The sequence below is a fragment of the Peromyscus eremicus genome, chromosome 1, assembly GCF_949786415.1.
Source record: "Peromyscus eremicus chromosome 1, PerEre_H2_v1, whole genome shotgun sequence".
NCBI classification, from domain to species: domain Eukaryota; kingdom Metazoa; phylum Chordata; class Mammalia; order Rodentia; family Cricetidae; genus Peromyscus; species Peromyscus eremicus.
In genome coordinates, this window is record NC_081416.1 from 11,760,168 (window position 1) to 11,780,921 (window position 20,754).

General features: G+C 40.2%; 1 protein-coding gene across 1 annotated transcript in view; it reads left to right on the forward strand.

The window, feature by feature from the left end:
* The window catches only part of Sorcs1 (sortilin related VPS10 domain containing receptor 1), a gene marked incomplete at its 5' end in the record, with an annotated part of 425,698 nt that overhangs the window by 247,775 nt on the left and 157,169 nt on the right, over nucleotides 1–20,754 (forward strand). The window contains 1 exon segment of the mRNA XM_059253740.1: nucleotides 8,392–8,465. Coding sequence (XP_059109723.1) covers nucleotides 8,392–8,465 — 74 coding nt within the window.

Consider the following 20,754-nt stretch of genomic DNA (forward strand, 5'->3'; position numbering starts at 1 on the left):
TTTCATACAATGGTAGTGGAATCAATTCAAAGACTACGTAAGCATTATGTCTGAGCCCAGGACAGAAGGTTAGTAGGTGAACATTGTTCTCCTGAAAGTAGCTCAAATGCTCTTCCTTTCTCTTCCAAGTCCCCCCTCCCTCTTTTTTCTGGAGGCTTGGCATTGTTGGAGAAAGCAGCTGCTGTTTCCTTGCATGTGACAGATAGTAATGATACTTCTCAGTTCTGTGTACTGACAGTCAAAGAAACCTTGGAGCTGGAGAAAGGCGGGGAGGGAAATAAATCTTATTTAGGTGCTGCCAGCACTATGAATTTTATTAAGGGGCACTGACTTCTTCAGGAAAAGCCATTGCACTAGCAGCTGAGCCCTAGTCAGGGAACAAGATTTTTCAATACTGTTCTCTTCCCTTCTTTGCTTAGAACTTTGCTGTCAGACTCTGTAGGTTTAATTAACATATTAACATGAATGGCTGAGAGTTATTGTTTTCCTCCTTTCTTGCTGTAACACCGGGCTTGACAATTAACTTCCCAGGGAGAAAATGTTTGAAGAATATTCACAATATAGAAGGCAGCTTTGTCTAGAGATAAACTTGTAAGGACCCACATGAAAATCCTTAGGACTTCCAAATGTGCTGAAAGAGGTTTTTCTTTGAAGCTACTGACCTTGGACTATATATCCATTTAAACAAAATATATTCCCCTATATAGATTATCATTGTCCAAGTACTGAAACCTGAGCTTTTTATTATGCATATTCATGATAAGGGGACTCTACTGTAAAACATCAGTACTTTTTGCCTTGAATATCTACTATGTTCTAGATACCTGTGGATGCAGAAATATGGGATTGGTAAGCTTTGAAATTTTTCTGTCTCTTTTAAAAGTTGGAGAATATTCTCAGACATTTAAAAGTGTGTGTTTTTTTTTAAAAAATGTAAACAAGAATCCCACTTTTCACTGTTAGAAGGCCACTGAAAAGTCATCGGAGACTACTGAAACAGTTAGTTCTGATTCGTATCCAGAAGGTGGAATGTATGTTGCTAGAACATAGATCTTTGGGGAAGGAGGCCAAAGGGAACCTTGGTGTGTAAGGGAAGGCTTACAGAGAAGGTACCGTTAGAGGTAAGCATTAGAGGAAAATCAGCACTGAAGGACAGAAGTCCTAAAGCAAACTTTGAAAGAATAGCAATGTTGAAGGCATAGCAGGCACAATGTGGCCAGATGTGTGGGAAAGGTGACAAGGCCCACCCACTAAGACCAAAGGGTGAAGGGTGGCTTCCCAAAATGGAACTGTGAAGGATGCCACTGAGCTGCAGAAGATACACTTGGTTTATTGGATTGCTGTATATGCCTGATGTTTGTGGGCCCTCCAAATGCTCACAAATAACAAAGCAGCCATCTGATAGTACCTACCAATATCAGGAGACATAAGTGACTGTTTCATAGGCTCTGAGGCTCTGAGTCAAGGCTGAGTAGGTGAAGTTTAAAAGTCAAAGACAAAAACCAAGCAAACATAGATGGTAGGACCCAACAATTCTCCACAGAGGTGAGTTCTATTTAGGAACATAGGTGGCAGTGCCTGACGTCCTCCATGGGCCTTCAAAGCTTATATGTTATTATGGAGAATCTGTGTGAGTCCAGCTTTCACGTACAGAACTGTTATTTTAAGCTATCTTGGTTCTTCTACATACTGAAATGCAGATATTAATATATATTTAAATATAGCCCACAGTTGCATGGATTATGTTCACTTTAACTCATTGAGAGAGAAAGAGAGAGAGAGAGAGAGAGAGATCAAGAACTTGCTGTTGTTCTACTCTGTATCAAAATGCAAGATGTTCAGAGCATGATTGGAACAGGAACTGAGCTGTGCATTCACAGGATCTTTGGGTTCTGAGAATAGAAAGAATAAGTTGTCCTGCCCTTTTTTAATTCTGTGAGGAAAACTGTCTTTCCATCTTGCTTTGGTATTCTTAAAATGTATCTAGCATGGGGTGATAGCTCAATGCAAAAAGCATTTACTATCCAAGCATGAAGACTTGAGTTCAGATACACAGACCCCACACAAAGGCAGGCACAATAGCACATACCTGTAATCCTAGCTTTCCAATGCAAAGCTGAAGAACTGAAAGGAGAATCCATAGAAGCTTCCAGCCCAGGTACTCTGGCATGCAAAGTATGAACAAGAGACCTCATTTTAAACAAGATGAAAGGAAAGGACTGATACTCAAAGTTGCCCTCTGACCTCCATGTAAGCATTGTGGCATATACATGACTATAATCAATCACACACACAAACATTTGCACAACCATGCACAGAAGTGTGTGTGTGTGTGTGTGTGTGTGTGTGTGTGTGTGTGTGTGTAGCATGAAGTGCTCCCAAGAATCCTGTTTTCTGCCTTGCATGGCTGAAAACATTGCTCACCACCATAATAAAATACCTGAGTTAATCAATTTATTAAGAGAAAAAATTATTTGACTTATAGCTCCAGCCAGCAGTGAATCAGCCTATCATGAGAAGCTGAGCAACACTGCTAACTTTATGGACTGACAGCACAAAAGAGAGAGAAGAAGCCACTATGGTGACACAGTGACATTTAGGATATGCCCCCAGTGACTAATGGTCTTCCTACAATGCTCCCCTATTCAAAGATTCCACTACCTCCCACTGGTATCACTGAGGATCCCGACCTTTTACAGGTGAGCCTACTAGGGACACTCAACATTCCAACTTGGGCAATGAATGACAGAAGTAAAGTTATACAACAAGACTTTGAAACAAAATGTCAAAGACAAAACACAAAGAAACATAGATGGTAGCACCCAACAATTCTTCACAGAGATGAGTTGGAGGATCAAATACTATACAGTGGAGCCAATGAGTAGCTTGCCTTCACTGCCAGGTATCTCGTCCTTTCTAGATTGCAGGATGTGTCTTGGACAAGTGAACAGTGTCATGACTGGTTCTTCCAAGAGCCAGTAAATACTCAATTAAAGTAAGTTATTCTTTGGGCATGCTTGGTGCATCAACAGCTTTGTTGAGTCACCTGGTGAATCATTTGACCTTTTTTGTTGTACAGTCTGTGTGGCTGGAAAGAGAAGAGGAGGCAGGTAATGCTTCTACTCAGTAAAATGACTCACCATCCACTCAGTGTGGGAGATGGCAAATACAGAGATTAGATGTTGAGGGTCAGGTGTATCATACATCAGGCACAGGCACGAAAAAGATGTCCCACATGTTTTTTGTTTTTTGTTTTTTTTTCCTAATCAGTAGCTGACCACTCTGGAAACAATATACCTAGAGAAAAAGAGATTCTTCAAACTTCCATAAGAGGGCAGTTGGGTACACAGGGTCCTGGGATGACATGGAGACTATCAGAGCAGAAATGAGAAGGAGAAATGAAGTACAAGTCATAAGAGAGAGAAATAAAAGATACTTGTGTCACTGAGTGTATGGAGAGTTAAGCCATGCCTCATGAGCAGGGACTCACAATGCAATTGCCCTTGGAGAGTATGGCAACTCTCCATGTGAAATGTTGCCACCTGTGTGGCCATCCGTAGAATGATCACAACAACTTTATACGTCACAGAAATGAAGTGACAAGAGGTGAATGAGATAATGCATGGAAAAACCTTGAATTACAATAAGAGCCTGGTCTGTGTGGTCTAGGGTCTTATAACCCGAGTTTCCTTCGCTTGCTCCTATACAGCCTAGCAGAACTTGTGAGAGTAGCCAATCAATGCCTGTTTTGACTTAAGGCCCACTCCACAAGAAAGAATTATACCTGGCAGTGCTAGGGTAACAAGAACCAGAGACTAGATAGTCCAGAGACCTAGGATAAAACTAAACATTAGTGGTCTAAAAGAAGAATCAATACAACAGCTCCTAATGATATTCTGCTATACTCATAGATCAATGCCTTATTTAGTCATCATCAGAGAAACTTCCTACTGCACCAGATGGGAACAGATGCAGAGACCCACAGTCAGATATTATGCAGAGAGAGGGAGTCTAACTGTGATGTCTCCATAAAATACCTCCCCTCAGAGCTCAGGGAAGCCTACCCAAGAGAAGGTAGAAAGAGTGAAAGAGCCAGAGGATGAAGGATATAAAGAGAACAAGGCCCTCTGTATCAACTGAGCAAGGCACACCTGCGCTCACAGAGACTGAAGCAGAAAGCTCAGGGTGTGCATGGATCTGCACCAGGTCCTTTATATATACATATTATACCTTTCAGTTTTATATTTTATAGGACTCCTGACAGTGAGAACAAGTAGGTTTATGATCATTGGGCTTGCTTTTGGCACTCTTTTTCTCCTGTTGGTCTACAATGTCCAACTTTGATATTATAGTTTTTACTTTATATTATTATTTTGTTGTGTTTGGTTGCTATCTCTTAGAAGCCTGTTATTTTCTAGTGAGAGACAGAAAGATCTGGAGGGGAGGGAAGATGGGGAGAAATTAGGAGGAGTAGAAGGAGAGGAAACTATAATCAGGATATATTGTATGAAAAAAGAATCTATTTTTGATAAAAGGAAAAAAAAACAAAAATAAACAAACAAAAAGCCAAGACTAGTATTAGTTCATGGCCTCTGGAATTGAGTGTCTTCTCTTTGAATTGATGTTCTGCCGGAGTCCAGGTCTGGATAAGGACAAGGTCTGAGGATGAGTGGATGCAACAGCAGTGATGGAGAAATCAGACTTGGGACACTTCTGTGTTTTGTGTTACAGGAGATGGACAGAGAGGAAGCACATCTCAGTATGGCTTTTCCTGCTCTGACTGGAGTCATTCCGGGAGGGACAGGCCTCAGCAGAGGATGTAAGGAGTTGGCAGGGAAGCAAGTGAGCCAGGCCATGGGGGTCGGGAAAATCCTGCAGCCTGACTGACTAGCAGCCAGAGTGCTTTTATATTTATACAGAATTTAGTAAGCAGGGATGCATTTATGTTGTTACAAAACATAGATCATGTCATTTTTGTTTTTGGACATGTGTTTCACTTCCTTTTGCCCATCTTTCAGTCATCATTAATAAATGATGACAGAACAGAGTTATCATTTTCAATTATTTTTCCTCAAGTTTTGACATCATTAATAAATAGTTATCATTTTTACTCATTAACCCTAAATCCAACTTTTTTTGTAGAATTCTTTTTTATTTTATTTTTATTATTAAGAAATTTTCTATTCATTTTACATATCAACCACAGATCCCCGTCTCCTCTCTCCTCCTGTCCCTCAGACTTACCCCCAACCCACCCTCCATTCCCACCTCCTCCAAGCAAGGTCTCCCATAGGGAGTCAGCAGAGCCTGGTACATTCAATTGAGGCAGGTCCAAGTCCCTCCCCACTTCACCAAGACTGCTCAATGTGTCCCACCATAGGCATTGGGCTCCAAAAAGCCTGCTCATGCACCTGGGACAGATCCCTATCCCACTGCCTGGGGGCCCCTTAACAGTTCAAGCTAAACAACTGTCTCACCTATCCAGAGCACCTAGTCCAGTACCATGGGGGCTCCATGGCTATTGGTCCACAGTTCATGCGCTTCCACTAGTTTGGCTGGTTGTCTCTGTATGTTTTCCCATCATGATCTCAATGTCCCTTGCTCATAGAATCCCTTCTCTCTCTCATCAGTTGGATTCCTGGAGCTCGGCCTGGCACCTGGTTGTGAATCTCTGCATCTGCTTTCATCAGTCACTGCATGGAGGCTCTATAATGACATTTAGAGTATTCACTAATCTTATTACCAGAGTAGGCCAATTCAGGCACCCTCTCGGTGTGGTCATCCTTGTGGATTCCTGGGAACTTCCATAGCACCCTATTTCTCCCTATTCCTATGTCTTAATTTATCATGGGAACTCTTTCCTTGCTCCCCTACTCTGTCCCTGTTCCAGCTCGAACTTCCCATTCCCTTATGTTCTCATCCCCCATCTTTTGCCCTCTATTACTCCCATCACCCCCAGTTTGCTCATGTAGATCTCACCTATTTCTCCATTGCTGGGTGATCTATATGTCCTTCTTAGGGTCTTCCTTGTTAGCTAGCTTCTCTGGAGTTGTGGGTTGTAGTCTGGTTATCCTTTGCTTTACATCTAATATCCACTTGTGAGTGAGTACATACTATGTTTGTCCTTCTGAGTCTGGGTTGCCTCACTCAGGATGATATTTTCCAGTTTCATCCATTTGCCTGCAAATTTCATGATATCATTGTTTTTTTTTTTTTTTTTTTTTTTTTTTTTTACTGCTGAGTAGTACTCCATTGTGTATATGTGCCACATTTTCTTTATCTATTCTTGGTTGAGGGGCATTTAGGTTGTTTCCAGGTTCTGCCTATTATGAATAATGCTGCTATGAACATATAACCCCACATCTGACAGAGGGTTGATCTCCAAAATATATAAAAAATTTCAAGAAACTGGACATCAAAATATTGAACAATCCAATTAAAAAATGGGCTACAGAGCTAAACAGAGAATTCTCAACAGAAGAATCTCAAGTGGCTGAAAGACATTTAAGGAATTGCTCAACATCAAAAGTCATCAGGGAAATGCAAATTAAAATGACTCTGAGATACCATCTTATACCTGTCAGAATGGTTATGATAAAAAATACTGATGACAGCTTATGTTGGTGAGGATGTGGAGCAAGGAGAACACTCCTCCACTGTTGGTGGGAGTGCAAACTTGTACAGCCACTTTGGAAATCAGTATGGCAGTTTCTCAGAAAACTGGGAATCAATCTACCTTAAGACCCAGCTATACCACTCTTGGGCATATACCCAAGGAATATTCAATCATACCACAAGAACACATGCTCAACTATGTTTGTAGCAGCATTATTCATAATAACCCAACTTTAAAAAAATCTAGAGGCATATGACAGCCTGTTCTCAGGCCAGTAACTTTTGTGACTACAAAAACACTAGACCCAAACAAAATCTTCAAGCCAGCCCAGGCATATTGTCATGTCCCAAGCAATGCATTATTAACTCTGAATGGTCAGAGTGCCCAAGAAAAATCCTCATTCCAAAGCTGCTGCAGTTATTATTCATAATACAATGTTTATATTTTCTATCTTTGTAGAATTTGTTTATATGTCTAATCCTGGCATTCTGTCATTCCTTGGTTATGTGACACCACAGTGGCTCTGCATGTGCTAACTTTTCTAAGAAAGAGAGGTCCTGGCATCTCATTCTCTTATCAGCTTTCCACTCATACTTTTGTCATCAATATGTCTCTGTGTAGGGCTGAGATAATTTCAGGTAATCTAACATTGTTGCTATATATTCCACATAATTGCCTGAGTGTATAGAGGAAAGAGGCTTGCAATCTGAACTGTGGCCAACTCCTCTAGCCCACTGAATCTTGTTGACCATTTTGAGTTTATTTTGAATATCTTGTTCCTGTATAAGTACAGTGACAGATGTTTCAAGAATGTCTCATAGCCTCATAAGGAGACCTCTGGCTTCTTTATGTGTGTCACAACCTCCAAGGCATAAGGAATACCTTCAACTAGATAAGGATATTACCATAAAAGCAGGAGGGGTAGTGTGTTCAGGACTTTCCTGGGGAAGCTTAGAAGCAGTACTTCTGGGAAAAGGCATAAATGAATCATATGAAATTTCCCATCAATCCAATATCCCCAAATTGTACAAATATTAAAAGTCCCTCAAGTTTGCAACAAGTGGAGATAAAAATCAAAGGTGGAATGGCAACCATCATGAGACTCAGCTTTGTTGGATCTTCGTCAAGCAGCTCTGCTGGCTTTATGACTTTTGCCATTCCCATCAGATATGGCTGTGCCAATATTCTGTTTTCCATGATTGGCTCATGCAAACATATAGAGATAGACCCTGTTTATTCATATGTTAGCCCTACCTATCTTACAACTTTGACTCTCTGCTCACCTTTTTGTAATCAATGTGGATTTTGTCAATTTGAATCCTGTTATTTCTTTAGACCCCACTTGTTTCTCCAGGCCTCTAGAAGTACCCTCTGCTTTCCTTCCTCTTCGGTTGTTTCAAGAATCTCAATTTCCATAAAGATCAGGTATCATAGTGGGATCTTCAGAAACTAAGTACTGATTTTACCCTAGATACTACCAATTACATGTTGCTGCTAATGCTATCAAGGAGGGCAGAAGACATTGCCACCAGGCAGAACACTGTATGAATCCCAGTTTGCTTCACTGTTTACTGAACGTATGATTCACAGCACATCATATAAGCCCTTAGTCCCACTCCCCTTGTGTTGAAGTGAGATGTTGCTATCTGACTTTCAGAACTGACATCAAAAACAGAGATGATGTCCTTACCTGGAAATGACAAGTGTTGGTACTGATGAATTCAAGAACAAGAACGAGGTCCCACAATGCTGATCTATTTCTTCTTTCTCTCCAGTTGTACAGCTCTGCTGAATTTGGCAGAAGATGGCAGCTTATCCAGGAATCAGTGGTTCCAAATAGGTTCTACTGGTAAGTCTGACTCCATTTTCTGGCCAACTAAGCTATCATCACCTTTCTGAGCACAGGATAGGACCCTGGAATAATAAACATCTTCAGACACCCTTAAAAGTTGTGCCACCATTTTTTCATAAACCCTTAATGGATTATTAATATTAGTGAACTGCAGGGACTTTGTAAGTATTGCTTTGGTATTTAGTAGTTTTCACACTTCCTAATGCTGTGACCCTTTAATACAGCTCCTCATGTTGTGTGAGCCTCAACCACAAAATTATTTTTGTTGCTACTTCATAACTGCAATTTTGCTACTGTTATGAATAGTAATGTAAGTATTTTTGGAGATAAAGGTTTGCCAAAAAGATTGTGACCCACAGAATGAGAACCACTTGTTCAGATGACCTTATGAGCCATTTTTTAAGTCACTGTAATTGTTATTGATTAAAGCATCTTATACACATATATCACATATTCAAATAAAGGTTTCCAGTATAAATAAGTAGATCTGAATTGGTGTAACAGCAGATCTTGTCCCTCTTCCTTATTTAAGATCTTCTAGGCATTCTTTTTATCTTATGAGATATAACCAGCAACCCTGTTTTCTCAATTAGCATTCCAGCTGTGTAGGAATTGTCAAATGTGTCTATGAATTGTCAAATGCATAAAGTCACAGGGCTATATTTTGCTCAGGCTGTTGGGACAGAATGCTATGGATTGGTGACATAAACAGCAAATGTTTCTATGTGCCGTCCTGAAGACTGGAAAGACCAAGGTGAAGGTACCATCAGATTTACTCTCTGGTTTGGGGGCTCCTCCTGACCTGCACATGGCTGTACCCTCATGTAGTAGAAAGAAGAAGGGCCCTGGTCTCTCTTCTAATTGTCACGTGGACACAAATTCAGCCATTGTTACCTCACTCTCATGACCTCATCTAAACTGAGTTATCTTCCAACTCCAAATGCTATCATAACTTCAGTTTAGGACTTTAATTTTGATGTTGGGAAAAGCATAAACATTCAGTCCATAACTATAAATATAGATATACATGATATAGGTATTTATATTTGCATGAGTGTTAGCTATAGCCACTGCCCTATGCCTTGTTTTTAATAGTATGCTGAAATTATGCACATAACTTCAACTTCATATTTTCAGTAGTTACAAATAAGTTTACAGTAAGAATTCACATAAAGATAAATAATGTCTATTGGACATAAACAATAAACTACATGTTATAAAGTGTTATGCATATGAGAAAAGAAATAATAGAATGGGAGGAGAAGGAGAGAGACAATATAGAACAGAAATGAAGCCAAGAAAATCATAATCTTGGTTTTCTTAACCATGTTCCTAATTCCGTTAGAGGTAGCCTCCTCCATGGCAATAGATAGCTCAATTTGAAAATCAAGCAAGTGACAAAAGTTAATTTTAGCTTTTCTGTTCCCAATCCAAAATCCAGGAAAAGAACAAGGTCTGGAACCTTCTGGTGAGATTTTGATATCTAATTTAGTTAGAGTTAGAATCTGTATCCTAATGAGGTGGAAGAGCAAACCCAGATCATCCTGAGCTGCCCATGGAACAGAGAGGTCACCTGTCTCCAAGCTTTTGCCGCTAGAAGTAGTGTTAGAGGAACTAACTCCCTGGAGAGTTTATGTATTCCTTATTTAAACAACCCAGAATCACCAGGACAGTGGCATTCAGGAGCCAATGAGCTCTACAACAAGGGCTAGAAAAGTATCTCTCTCTATTATCATGAAGTCTCTTCTGAAATTGCATTGCCTCTCATGAGCCTCTGGGATGACCTGATGGAGGGATACCCAGCTAATCATGAGCCTCTGGTATGACGTGATGGAGGGATACCTGGCTAATCATGAACCTCTGGGATGACGTGATGGAGGGATACCTGGCTAATCATGAGCCTCTGGGATAATGTGATGGAGGGATACCCAGCTAATCATGAGCCTCTGGGATGACGTGATGGAGGGATACCTGGCTAATCATGAGCCTCTGGGATGATGTGATGGAGGGATACCTGGCTAATCATGAACCTCTGGGATGACGTGATGGAGGGATACCTGGCTAATCATGAGCCTCTGGGATGACATGATGGAGGGATACCCGGCTGGTCATGGGCCTCTGGAATGATACCATGGAGGGACACTCACCTGGTTCACTCTAGCTGCCCACTGCCTTTCTGCTTCCTTCACTGCTACACTTCCGTCAAAGAGGGGTACATGTTTACCTGTTGCCTTCTCTTTGTTAACATTTCTTTGTTTATTTAGTTAGACAAGGTCTCATGAAAGTCAGAGTGGCCTCAAAATACTTACGTAGCTGTGGCTGGCCTTGAACTCATGATCCTCCTGCCTCTACCTTCTAAGCACCGGAAGTATATATGTGTGCCACCACATCCAGCACTTGCCCTTCATATTTCCAAATACTTGCCTAAAGTCCTTGTGCATTTTGAAAGCTAGAGAGCTGTGATAGAGAAATCTCCTTTCCTTTTTTAAAAATGTCATATATGTATACTGTTCTTACATCATTACCCCTCTCTTCCCTCTAACTCCTCCTGTGACCCCCTAACTCCCTCTTAAATTCATGGCCTCATAGCCTTTTAATGTAATTATTATTTATTAATTATTATGTAATTAAATATATAAATACAACCTGCTGAGTCCACTTAGTGTCACTTTGTAGCAAGGTAGAATGACTGTTCCCCAGAGTTGAGCCCCCTAATTTACTACCTAATACCAAGGGTCAGCCCTAGAAAATTTTTTTCACAAAGCTAATACAGTGGCTGGGGACTTGGCCCAGTAAGTAGAATGGTCACTTAGCAAGCACAAGGCCCGAGTTCAATCCTCAGCACTACATAACTGGGTATGTGATACATGTCTGTAATTTTAGAACTAAGGAAGCTGATCACAGAGTAAGACTGTGTCTCAAAAGAAGGGAGGGAGGAGAGAGGGGCAAAGAGGAGAAGGAAGTGGAGAAGGAGAGGAGGCCCTAGGCAAGTAACATAGAAATGTCTACTTAGAGTGAGGCCACTTATTTTTCTTCCTTTCCTTTGTTTTGCGTTTCTGTGAAATGTGTCCATGTGTATGTGAGTGTAGGAGTGCACACTAGGACATCAAATGGGGTGTCTGTTCTATCACTCTGCTTCATTTTCTTGAGAGAAAAATCTCTCACTGAACCTGCAGCTAGGCTGGCAGTCAGCTAGCCCCAGAAGTTCTTCTGTCTTTGCCCCCAACACACACACAGTGCTGAGGCTACACACATTCATGGCTTTTTACATAGGTTCTGAGAATTTGAATTCTTGTCTCCTGGAACATATCCCCCAACCCAAATAACAACCTGTATTTCTCTATCATAATGAGCCACTTCTGACTGACTGGTCGTATTGAAGCTTGTTCATGCTTTGCCTTATTGGAGATGTGTAGCTAGAGTTTTCCTGCCTGGCCCACGGTCAGGGCAAATCTCTCTCACCCGCCAGTCCCACAGCCGCTCAGACCCGATCAAGTAAACACAGAGACTTATATTAGTTACAAACTGTATGGCCGTGGCAGGCTTCTTGCTAACTATTCTTATATCTTAAATTAATCCATTTCCATTAATCTATACCTTGCCACATGGCTCGTGGCTTACCGGGATCTTCCCATGTGGCTTGTCATGGTGGCGGCTGGCAGTGTTTCCTCTCTCTCCTTCCACTTCCCAGATTCTTCTCCTTGTCCCGCCTATACTTCCTGCCTAGCCAATGGCCAATCAGTGATTTATTTACTGACCAATCAGCAACACACTTGACATACAGACCATCCCACAGCAGAGATGCCCTGTCAAAAACCAAGTTGACCCCTCTCGGGTCTGGGAATCCAGCTCTATATCTTCTTCAGTCTCCCTCTCTGGTCAACATGTTTAAAGATTTGTTTATTTTTATTTTATGTATACAGCTGTTTTGCCTGCATTTGTGTATGTGTATCATGTGCATGCAGTGTGTGCAGAGGCCAGAAGAGATCATCCCATACCTTGGAACTGGAATCACAGATGTGGGTGCTGGGAATCCAACTGTGTCTTCTGTGAGAGCAGCTCTTATCTCATGAGTCATCTCTCCAGACCTTTATCAACAATTTTTCTCATTTTGTCCCATATTCATGAGTAACGATCATGACTATGTATTTATCTAAAAATTAATAGTTTTTTCTTTTTTTTTTTTTAAAAAAAGAGTCATCTTTTACTCCCACTATTTTCTGTCCTCTTTTTGTTTGTTTGCTATTGATGTCATTGTCTTGTGCGAGCGTGTGTGTGTGTGTGTGTGTGTGTGTGTGTGTGTGTGTGCTTTCTGTATATAGAAAGGACTCAGATAAGTAACTGAAGTAAATATAGTCCTCCCACTTTATCACGGAGATGATGGTGATGATATGTGCCAATAGAAAAGCTCTGAAGAACCTACCTTTCCCTAAATAATGCTTACCACAGGCTGCAGGTATATGAACATGGACTAAAGCACTAGAAAGTGCATAATAGAATCCAGGAGACCTAACAGGAGGTTTGCTGGTTTGTTTTTGTTTCTTAGTTATAGAAATAAGGAAAAACATTGCTTAAAAGGATAGACAAGAAAGAGTATAGGGATGAAGGTATGTCTGGGTAACCGATGCTTGATTTACCATATTTTCTAGCTGACATGAGATCTTATTTTTAGATGACATTGTTATAAGAAAGACAGACCCCATTCCTATGTCACCCATGCTAATTTGTCCTTTCTTATTAATCCTTTGAAGAAGGGTTCTATTTTAAAAGCAGATTTCCAAAGCTCTGCCCACCAAATGTCACAAAAATCATTACCTTGCAAAAGCATTGCACACAATTGTTTGTAAATTCTAGCTTGTCCATCCAGTAAGTAAAATAAGTAGAGCCATATTGTTTTTTCTGTTGTGAGCATGGGAACACATCTTTCCCAATCAAGCATTAGCAGCACGAACGTGCTATTTAAAGTTAAAGCTCTTCAATTCTCATAACAAGTTTCTAAGCAAAGCTACTTATTATCATCATTAATAGATGAGAAGACTATGACACAGAATGGTTAACTGATGGGACCAAAGTCACATAGCAGGAAAGTAACAAGGCCATTATTTAAGTGATGGGAAGCTCCAAAGTCCAATTCTACTCAATCTATTGATGTTATTGCCTCTGCTGCTCACCCTGTAGCTGGAAATATAATGCCTTAGACAGATAAGTAATGACAACTCAAAGGTCTTTTAGACACAGTGTTTGTTTTTGTTTCTCTCCAAATATATGTGGCATTTGGCCTGTGTGAGTCTCAGCCTGCCTCACTTTTCCACAGAGGACACAAGACCCTGTGTGATGCACAGCATTGGGTTTCTGGCCACATGGTCTGTGTTTACTGATACTGAGCCACTTTCAGAGTCCAGCAAGAAATCTGTCAATCAAAGCAATATGTGTTATTACATTCACTCCTGGAAACAAGTTGCTTCAAATTGCTTAGAAACTGTTGGGGAGTTTTCAGCCAGCTTTAATTAAAAGAAAAGTCCTTTAATCATTGCTTCTCCAGCCTAGTAGGAGAGTGTGGCTAGTTCTCAGGTGGTTTTCTCTAGTGTTAAATTGAATCATTAAATGACCATGGGTAATAACATAGCATTTTCCGCAGGGGTGGGAACGTGGAGATGAAATCATAGGTTTTCCACATCATCAAGCTCTCTTCAGAATTATCTGTGAGAGGCAATAGTCACACCACTCCTGGAAGCAATCAATGGCAATTGTAAATAATTATGGGATGTAACATCTTATTCTTGCCTTATCTAGTGATTGCTAGTAACACCACCATAACTACTATAAATAGAAACTCTCATCCCAGGATTTTAACTGATTCTAGAAGTAACTTAAGACCTCATATAAAACATGTCTAAGCAGTGTTTCCTTTAATGGATTAGTCTTTCTTCTTGCATAACTGAGGACAGTCATGAGTATGTCCTCTTCTATGTGAGAAATCCATGTCATTGTGGTGAGACAGTTGATGGTTAAGAACCTTAGGGACACCAAGGTTTTAGTTCAAACTCTAACATCTACAAAGAAAGGGATTATTGGAAGTTAAGTAATTTCTGTATCCCTGAGAATTTTGTCCAGATCCCACAAACTGATCCCAGTAACCGTATCATTGGTAATGGCTGAGTTTATATATGTTGGCTCTATTTCCCCAGTGTTGCCTTTGCCTTTAGTCTTAGATTGCTCTTCTCTGCTTTGGGATATGGAATGGGCATTTTCAGCTTTAGGCTTGCAGCCTAACAGTTTATAAATTCCATCACTTGGCCTGCATGTTCCCTGTTTTCAGAGATCAATGTGAATGGCCTGACTATGGTTATAGACATAGAAGGTGAAATCTAATATTATACAAGAAGGTAAATTATTTTCCCTGGGAACTCAACTGGAGTTCAGTCAAATGACATTATTTATAGCCAGAGGGAGATGTGACTTTTAACAAGGAAAATAAAACCTTTTTGAAGATTCTGTTATTAAAGAAGGAAGGATTATTCTCTCTCTTTAAAAAAAGAGATTTATTTATCTATTATTTATGGAGTGTTCTACCTGCATCAGATCTCATTGTGGATGATTTTGGGCCACCATGTGGTTGCTGGGAATTAAACTCAGGACCTCTGGAAGAGTAGCCAGTGCTCTTAACCTTTGAGCCATTTCTCCAGCCCCTAGGATTGATTCTCTTTAGGGAAAACATACAGAGAGAAGACTTGAGTGTCAGTTAATGCCATAAACAGGTTTCTATTTAAGTACCTGTACTTGTATAGGCACACAATAAACCGTGGTCTTTGATCTTCATGATGCCATTGGGAGGTAGTAGCTAATGCCCCATTTTAATGAAAGAAAAAAGCTGTATAACTTATCCACCAGAACAATGATGATATGTAACAGCCTTGAAATTTAAATTTATATGGCTTTATGGCTCTTACTTGTGGTACTAAAGATTAACCTCACAGTAAAAGTGTATTTCCATTCTTCATCCCCCAATTAAAGAAGATTGAAAAACTGTTAAATTTATAAAATTGTATGTTCTTCATTTTAGTCTAATAATTTAGTAAGAGCCAAGTTCTTGCATTAAACATTGAAAAACAATATGGACTTGGAGACATCGTACCCAAATGACCTTGAAAATGCATTTCTGTCAATAGTCTGATTATTTAAAAGAGGTTGAAAAATGTGTTTGGTTAGGATCTGAGTAAAGTTTGGGATTTTAAAAAAATGGAGAATAGTTCTCATTACAAAAGATGGAAGTTTATTAAGTTAAAAAAAGATTGAATGTTAAGAAAATTCCACTTAACTGAAAAAGTTTTTGAGCTTACTTTGTTATATTTGTTTATATACATGGACTGGCTGTAACAAGATAGCTGAATAGTTATCAATTTTCAATGACTAATTAACATGAAAATTAGGAACTGTTAAAAATTAGCTTTTGAGTTACTGAGATGGCTCAGTGGGTAAAAGCACTTACTATTCAAGCCTGACCATTTGAGTCTAGTCCCCAAAGCCCACAGAGGAAGGAGATAGTGAAACTTTGTACACAGTATGTACTAAATTATAAATAGTCTCATTGTTTTCCATAGCTCAATGCAATAGGCATGATTGACCTTCTCTGCCAATCTTAGATAATAGGTAACCAATCCTACTTGTATGTTGACTGTGTTTCAGGTTTATTAATTATTTGCATTAATTGCTTAAATCAATCAAGGCTTTTAAGATACAATAAAAAAAATACAGCCTGCATAAGTAATAAAACAACAGATGTTTGGTCATGGTTCTAAAACAGAGGGTCTAACAGTATATTCCCCTTATCAACAGGCTTAGTAAATGCATCAGATCATGTCCTCTTTCTATCAGTCCTACTCTCCACTGTGCTGCCAGCTCTGTCTTTGAAGTACTGTCTGGATAGCTTATGTCTCCCTATGAAAAACTTGGTCTAGCCAAAGTCCTATAATTAAATCTTATGGGCCTGATTAGGGGATATGCCCTTAGTTAGACCTAGAGGTAGAATCAACTATAGCAAGTGACATGAAAAGAGAGGGTAGAATGGCCATGAGACAAAAATGCCTTAATGGCTTTTAGCAATTTAAGAGGAGAAGATAATGAAAAGTCATCCATAAAAGATGCTCATTATGCATATATTTTCATACTCATTTCACATGAGGAATAAATAGAAAGCTAAATAGAAAAGTCTCATAGATACTTTACTTTAAGATACACATTGGTAAGCAATGGTGATGGAATTTAAAACTAGGAGTGCTTGACTAAGGACATGCTCACTGTACCTCATCCTGTAACCCTGTCTCCAATATACCTCCATGACCTCCATGATGCTATGGACCAGAAAAGCTTTTAATCTTAGACTTCTTACAGCCTGTGTTCTATATATGTGGACTCTTATCCTTATCCAGGATTTTCCTTCTCTCGTCTTAGCTACCAAGTGTATATATACAAAGATCTTGTGCAAAGAACCTTTCCACAGTTGGGTGAGGATGTTGACACTTGACCTAAGATCATTGTCTATAACATGAATCTTAAAAGGCTTTATTAATAGAAAACCTGGAGCCAGATATTGGGGTGAAAGCTGAAAGATCAGAGGAATAGAACAAGCCAGTCACAAGTTCTTACCACTAGAAAATCCTCAGCGCAGGCTAGAGCTACTTCCTATATACTCAGCTATATATCGTTCTGTGCCCTGCCATCTTACTTCCTTTCTCCACTCAGCTACTATAGCAGGAATCTTAAAAGTTCTTATTAATAAAATCAAACCTGAGGCTAGTTATTGGGGTGAATGCTGGAAGATCGGAGAAGCAGAACAAGCCACAGCTACCTCACCTCGCCAGTTCCTCAGCTGATCCTGTTTCCTTAGACTAGAAGCCTCTGAGTCCTCATCCAGAATGAATCTCAGCTGAACTGCTGCTAGAAGCCTGAAAGCTTAACCAGCCAAATGCTTAACCAGCCAAATGCTTAACCAGCCAAATGCTTAACCAGCCAAATGGCTTCTAGTTCCTGGTCTTCATGCCTTATTTACCTTTCTGCTTTCTGTCATCACTCCCTGGGATTAAAGGCTCGCTTTCTGGGATTAAAGGTGTGTGTCACCATGCCTGGCTGTTTCCAATGTGGCCTTGAACTCACAGAAATCCAGAGGAATTTCTGCCTCTGGAATGCTAGGATTAAAGGTGTGAGTGCCACCATTTTCTAGCCTTTGTATCTAGTGGCTGTTCTGTCTCTGACCCCAGATAAATTTATTAGCGTGCACAATATTTTGGGTAACACAATACCACCACAAGCTACATCACTTCCTCTTTCCGCCCAGCTCTATCACTTCTTGTCTATCTGTACAGACCTCTAGATCTCTATGGTTAACTAGTGCTGGGATTAAAGGTGTGTGCCACCATGCCTGGCTCTGTTAAGTGGCCTTGAACTCACAGAGATCCAGATGAATCTCTGCCTCCCAAATGCTAGGATCAAAGGCATGTGCTACCACTGCCTGACCTCTGTGTTTAATATAATGGCTGGCTTTTTCTTCTTCTCCCCAGGCAAGCTTTGTTTGTTAGAGCACAAATAAAATATCACCACAATTATCTGCCTCTTTCATGGTGCTCTATTTAGTTCTTCAAATTTATGTGTGATTTCTGTTATGCCTAGACCCCGGGGACCCCCAAAAGACCACCATGGAGACCAAATCCCTCATGTGAAAGTAAAGAGCCTTTATTTTTCAAGCTCCAGGGCAGATGCAGCTGTGAGGGCAGAGAACCCTGAGCTCAGGCAGGGTGGGATTTTTATCATAGTAGATGTTGGGTTGAGGGAATTTCCAAGGTTCAGGACCCTGATTGGCTGACATTTGTCTCAGGGTATAGGGAATGTTTGGAATATCAGGTATTTCCTCTTAGATGCAGGCCCCACTGGGTGGGGTCCGCTTATGGCTTTTCCTGGGTCCAGGTGTTGCCTATCAGAAGCTGTGTCTAGGCCTCTAAGCCTGTCTTGGCAGCTGTGTGGTCAAGCTGTTTTGCCCCCCCCCCCCCAATTTTTGTTCTCCAAAAAATATAATACAGCCTAGCATGAACTGCAGTAGAGGTCTGTTTCAGTTGTTGGTCAGAGCAATCTAAGTTTATGGTCAACATGTCCAAGTTCAATCTCAGATTCAATATCTGTGGGAACCAAGGAAGCTTGCCCAAATGTCAGTTTTCTTCTACAAGATCTTATTTTGCAGACTAAAAATGCCGTAGTATTGTTTTCAGCAAGTAAATTAGTATTTAGTATAGTCTACAAATATGTCTTTTTATTTCCGTCTTTCCAGTTCCTGCTAAAAGATAAGTTCATTAACAGCCAAGATTCTGTCTTTCACATTTCTGTCCACCTTGTATATACTACTCTAACTGCAGCAGAATGTACATGTACATGTGTACATACAAGTATGTACACTACATGCACAGAAGTAATGACACCCCTCACACTTTCTTGATACAGTATCTTGAGAAGTCAGAACTATCAGAAACCATCTTCTTGGACTTCAGACTTTCCCATCTCTTCCTCCTCTTTCATCATTGTTGACTACCTCTCCCGTGTGTGACCCCTACCCTGTGACCTGACTGGTGGGCAGTTAGGTGAGGAGCATGGTGCAGTGGCAGGAAGGTATTCTGAGACTCATCCCTGGAGCTGTGCTGGGATGTTAACCGCACCTGCACTAAGAGAGCTAGATAAGAGCATTTCATTATCCTTGAGAGGCTTGTGTTTTATCTCTTTTCTAGAAGTTAATGATCTCCACATGAGTGCTGTTTTCCAAGCCTCTTGCACCTTCCTTCACTCCTGAATCTTTTCCTGTGATTAGCAAGTGTTTCTTGCAAATTAAAATGAATGTGCCTTTGTGCAGTATGAGCTCATCATTTCTCCTGTAGCCTTCTTTCACTAATGGTCATTGTTGATCCCTGTCCCTTTATCTTGATGATTTCCTGTCTCTCTAGGCAGCAGCTTTTCTGTCTTTTCCAAATAGAGATTCAATCACCTCTCCAGATTTCCACTAAGAATCCCTCTGATGTGGAAGGACCCACCATCTCCATGAATGAAAGTGAAACTGGGAAGGAGTGTGGTCATAAGTCCGGCTTCCTAATTTGTAATGACTTTGGAGGAAGTTAACTTAATGATAGTGGACATACCTCACTTAAAACTCAAAGGCTCTTAAGATTACCCCATGTCTTTGTACATAACTGTGCTTATTCATTCAGACTTGGGTGCTGCTATGCAGTCACAATGCCTTTTCTGGAATTCTGCTTAAAAAGGTGTGGCATAAAGCTACACAACTACATTAATTCTAAAAGTGTTCCTCAGTAAAATAAACAAAATTATGCCTCAACCTGACTGAGATTTCCCCTCATATAATGTAAAGCATTTATAAGTATCTAAAATATGAGAGCATTTGCATATGTCACATTATCCATTTTTAGATGATGTTTATTTCTCCTTGAGTCATACTTCTCTTCCTGTTTCCTGTAACAAACTACTGAGGTATAGGTTAACCAGTTTGACCTTGTACTTAAACACCAGACAGCAGGGCCGTGCAGAAGAGCAGAAAAGATTCTTATATGCACTCAAGCACACACAACACACACACACACACACACACACACACACACGGTTTGAGCAAAAGCCTAGTACATTGAAGTGCTTGGAACACTGAACAATGCCTGGCAAGTACCCCATATCCTCCATTACCATTAAATCTAAAATTTAAATAAATAAATATGTACTATTATTTTGTGAATCATTAAAAAAAATGTCTTCACCTGAATATTATGATCATCATGAGACACTTACTGGTTTAAAAGATATTAAAATGAAACAAAAACAAAATATTTGAGGGATAGATGAAACAGGCTTCCTACTGCTTTTTGATGAGTGACCATGAGGAGTGGATTTGGGGATGAGTTAGCTCTAGATATTTGTTTTTCCTGTTAAAGGTTAGATGAGGCTCTCTTAGTACCTACTCAGTAAGATGAAGAGGGTAGGGTAGAGAAGACACAGCACTGAACAGTTGATAATTTGTCAGGATAGGTCAGGTGACCATCCCTGACACAGTTATACATCAGAATCTCAGCACTCAAGGAGAATTTAGAGGGCATTCAGTCTGACCTCCGATGACTTAGAGGGATCTCATCTACAAAGTGCTAGAGAAATGGATGCCAAAAGCCTTTTAAAATGAGAACAGAACTTCACTGTCTATCAAGATCTATCTTCCTCTAAGTAGAATAACAAGAGGAAATGGACCTGT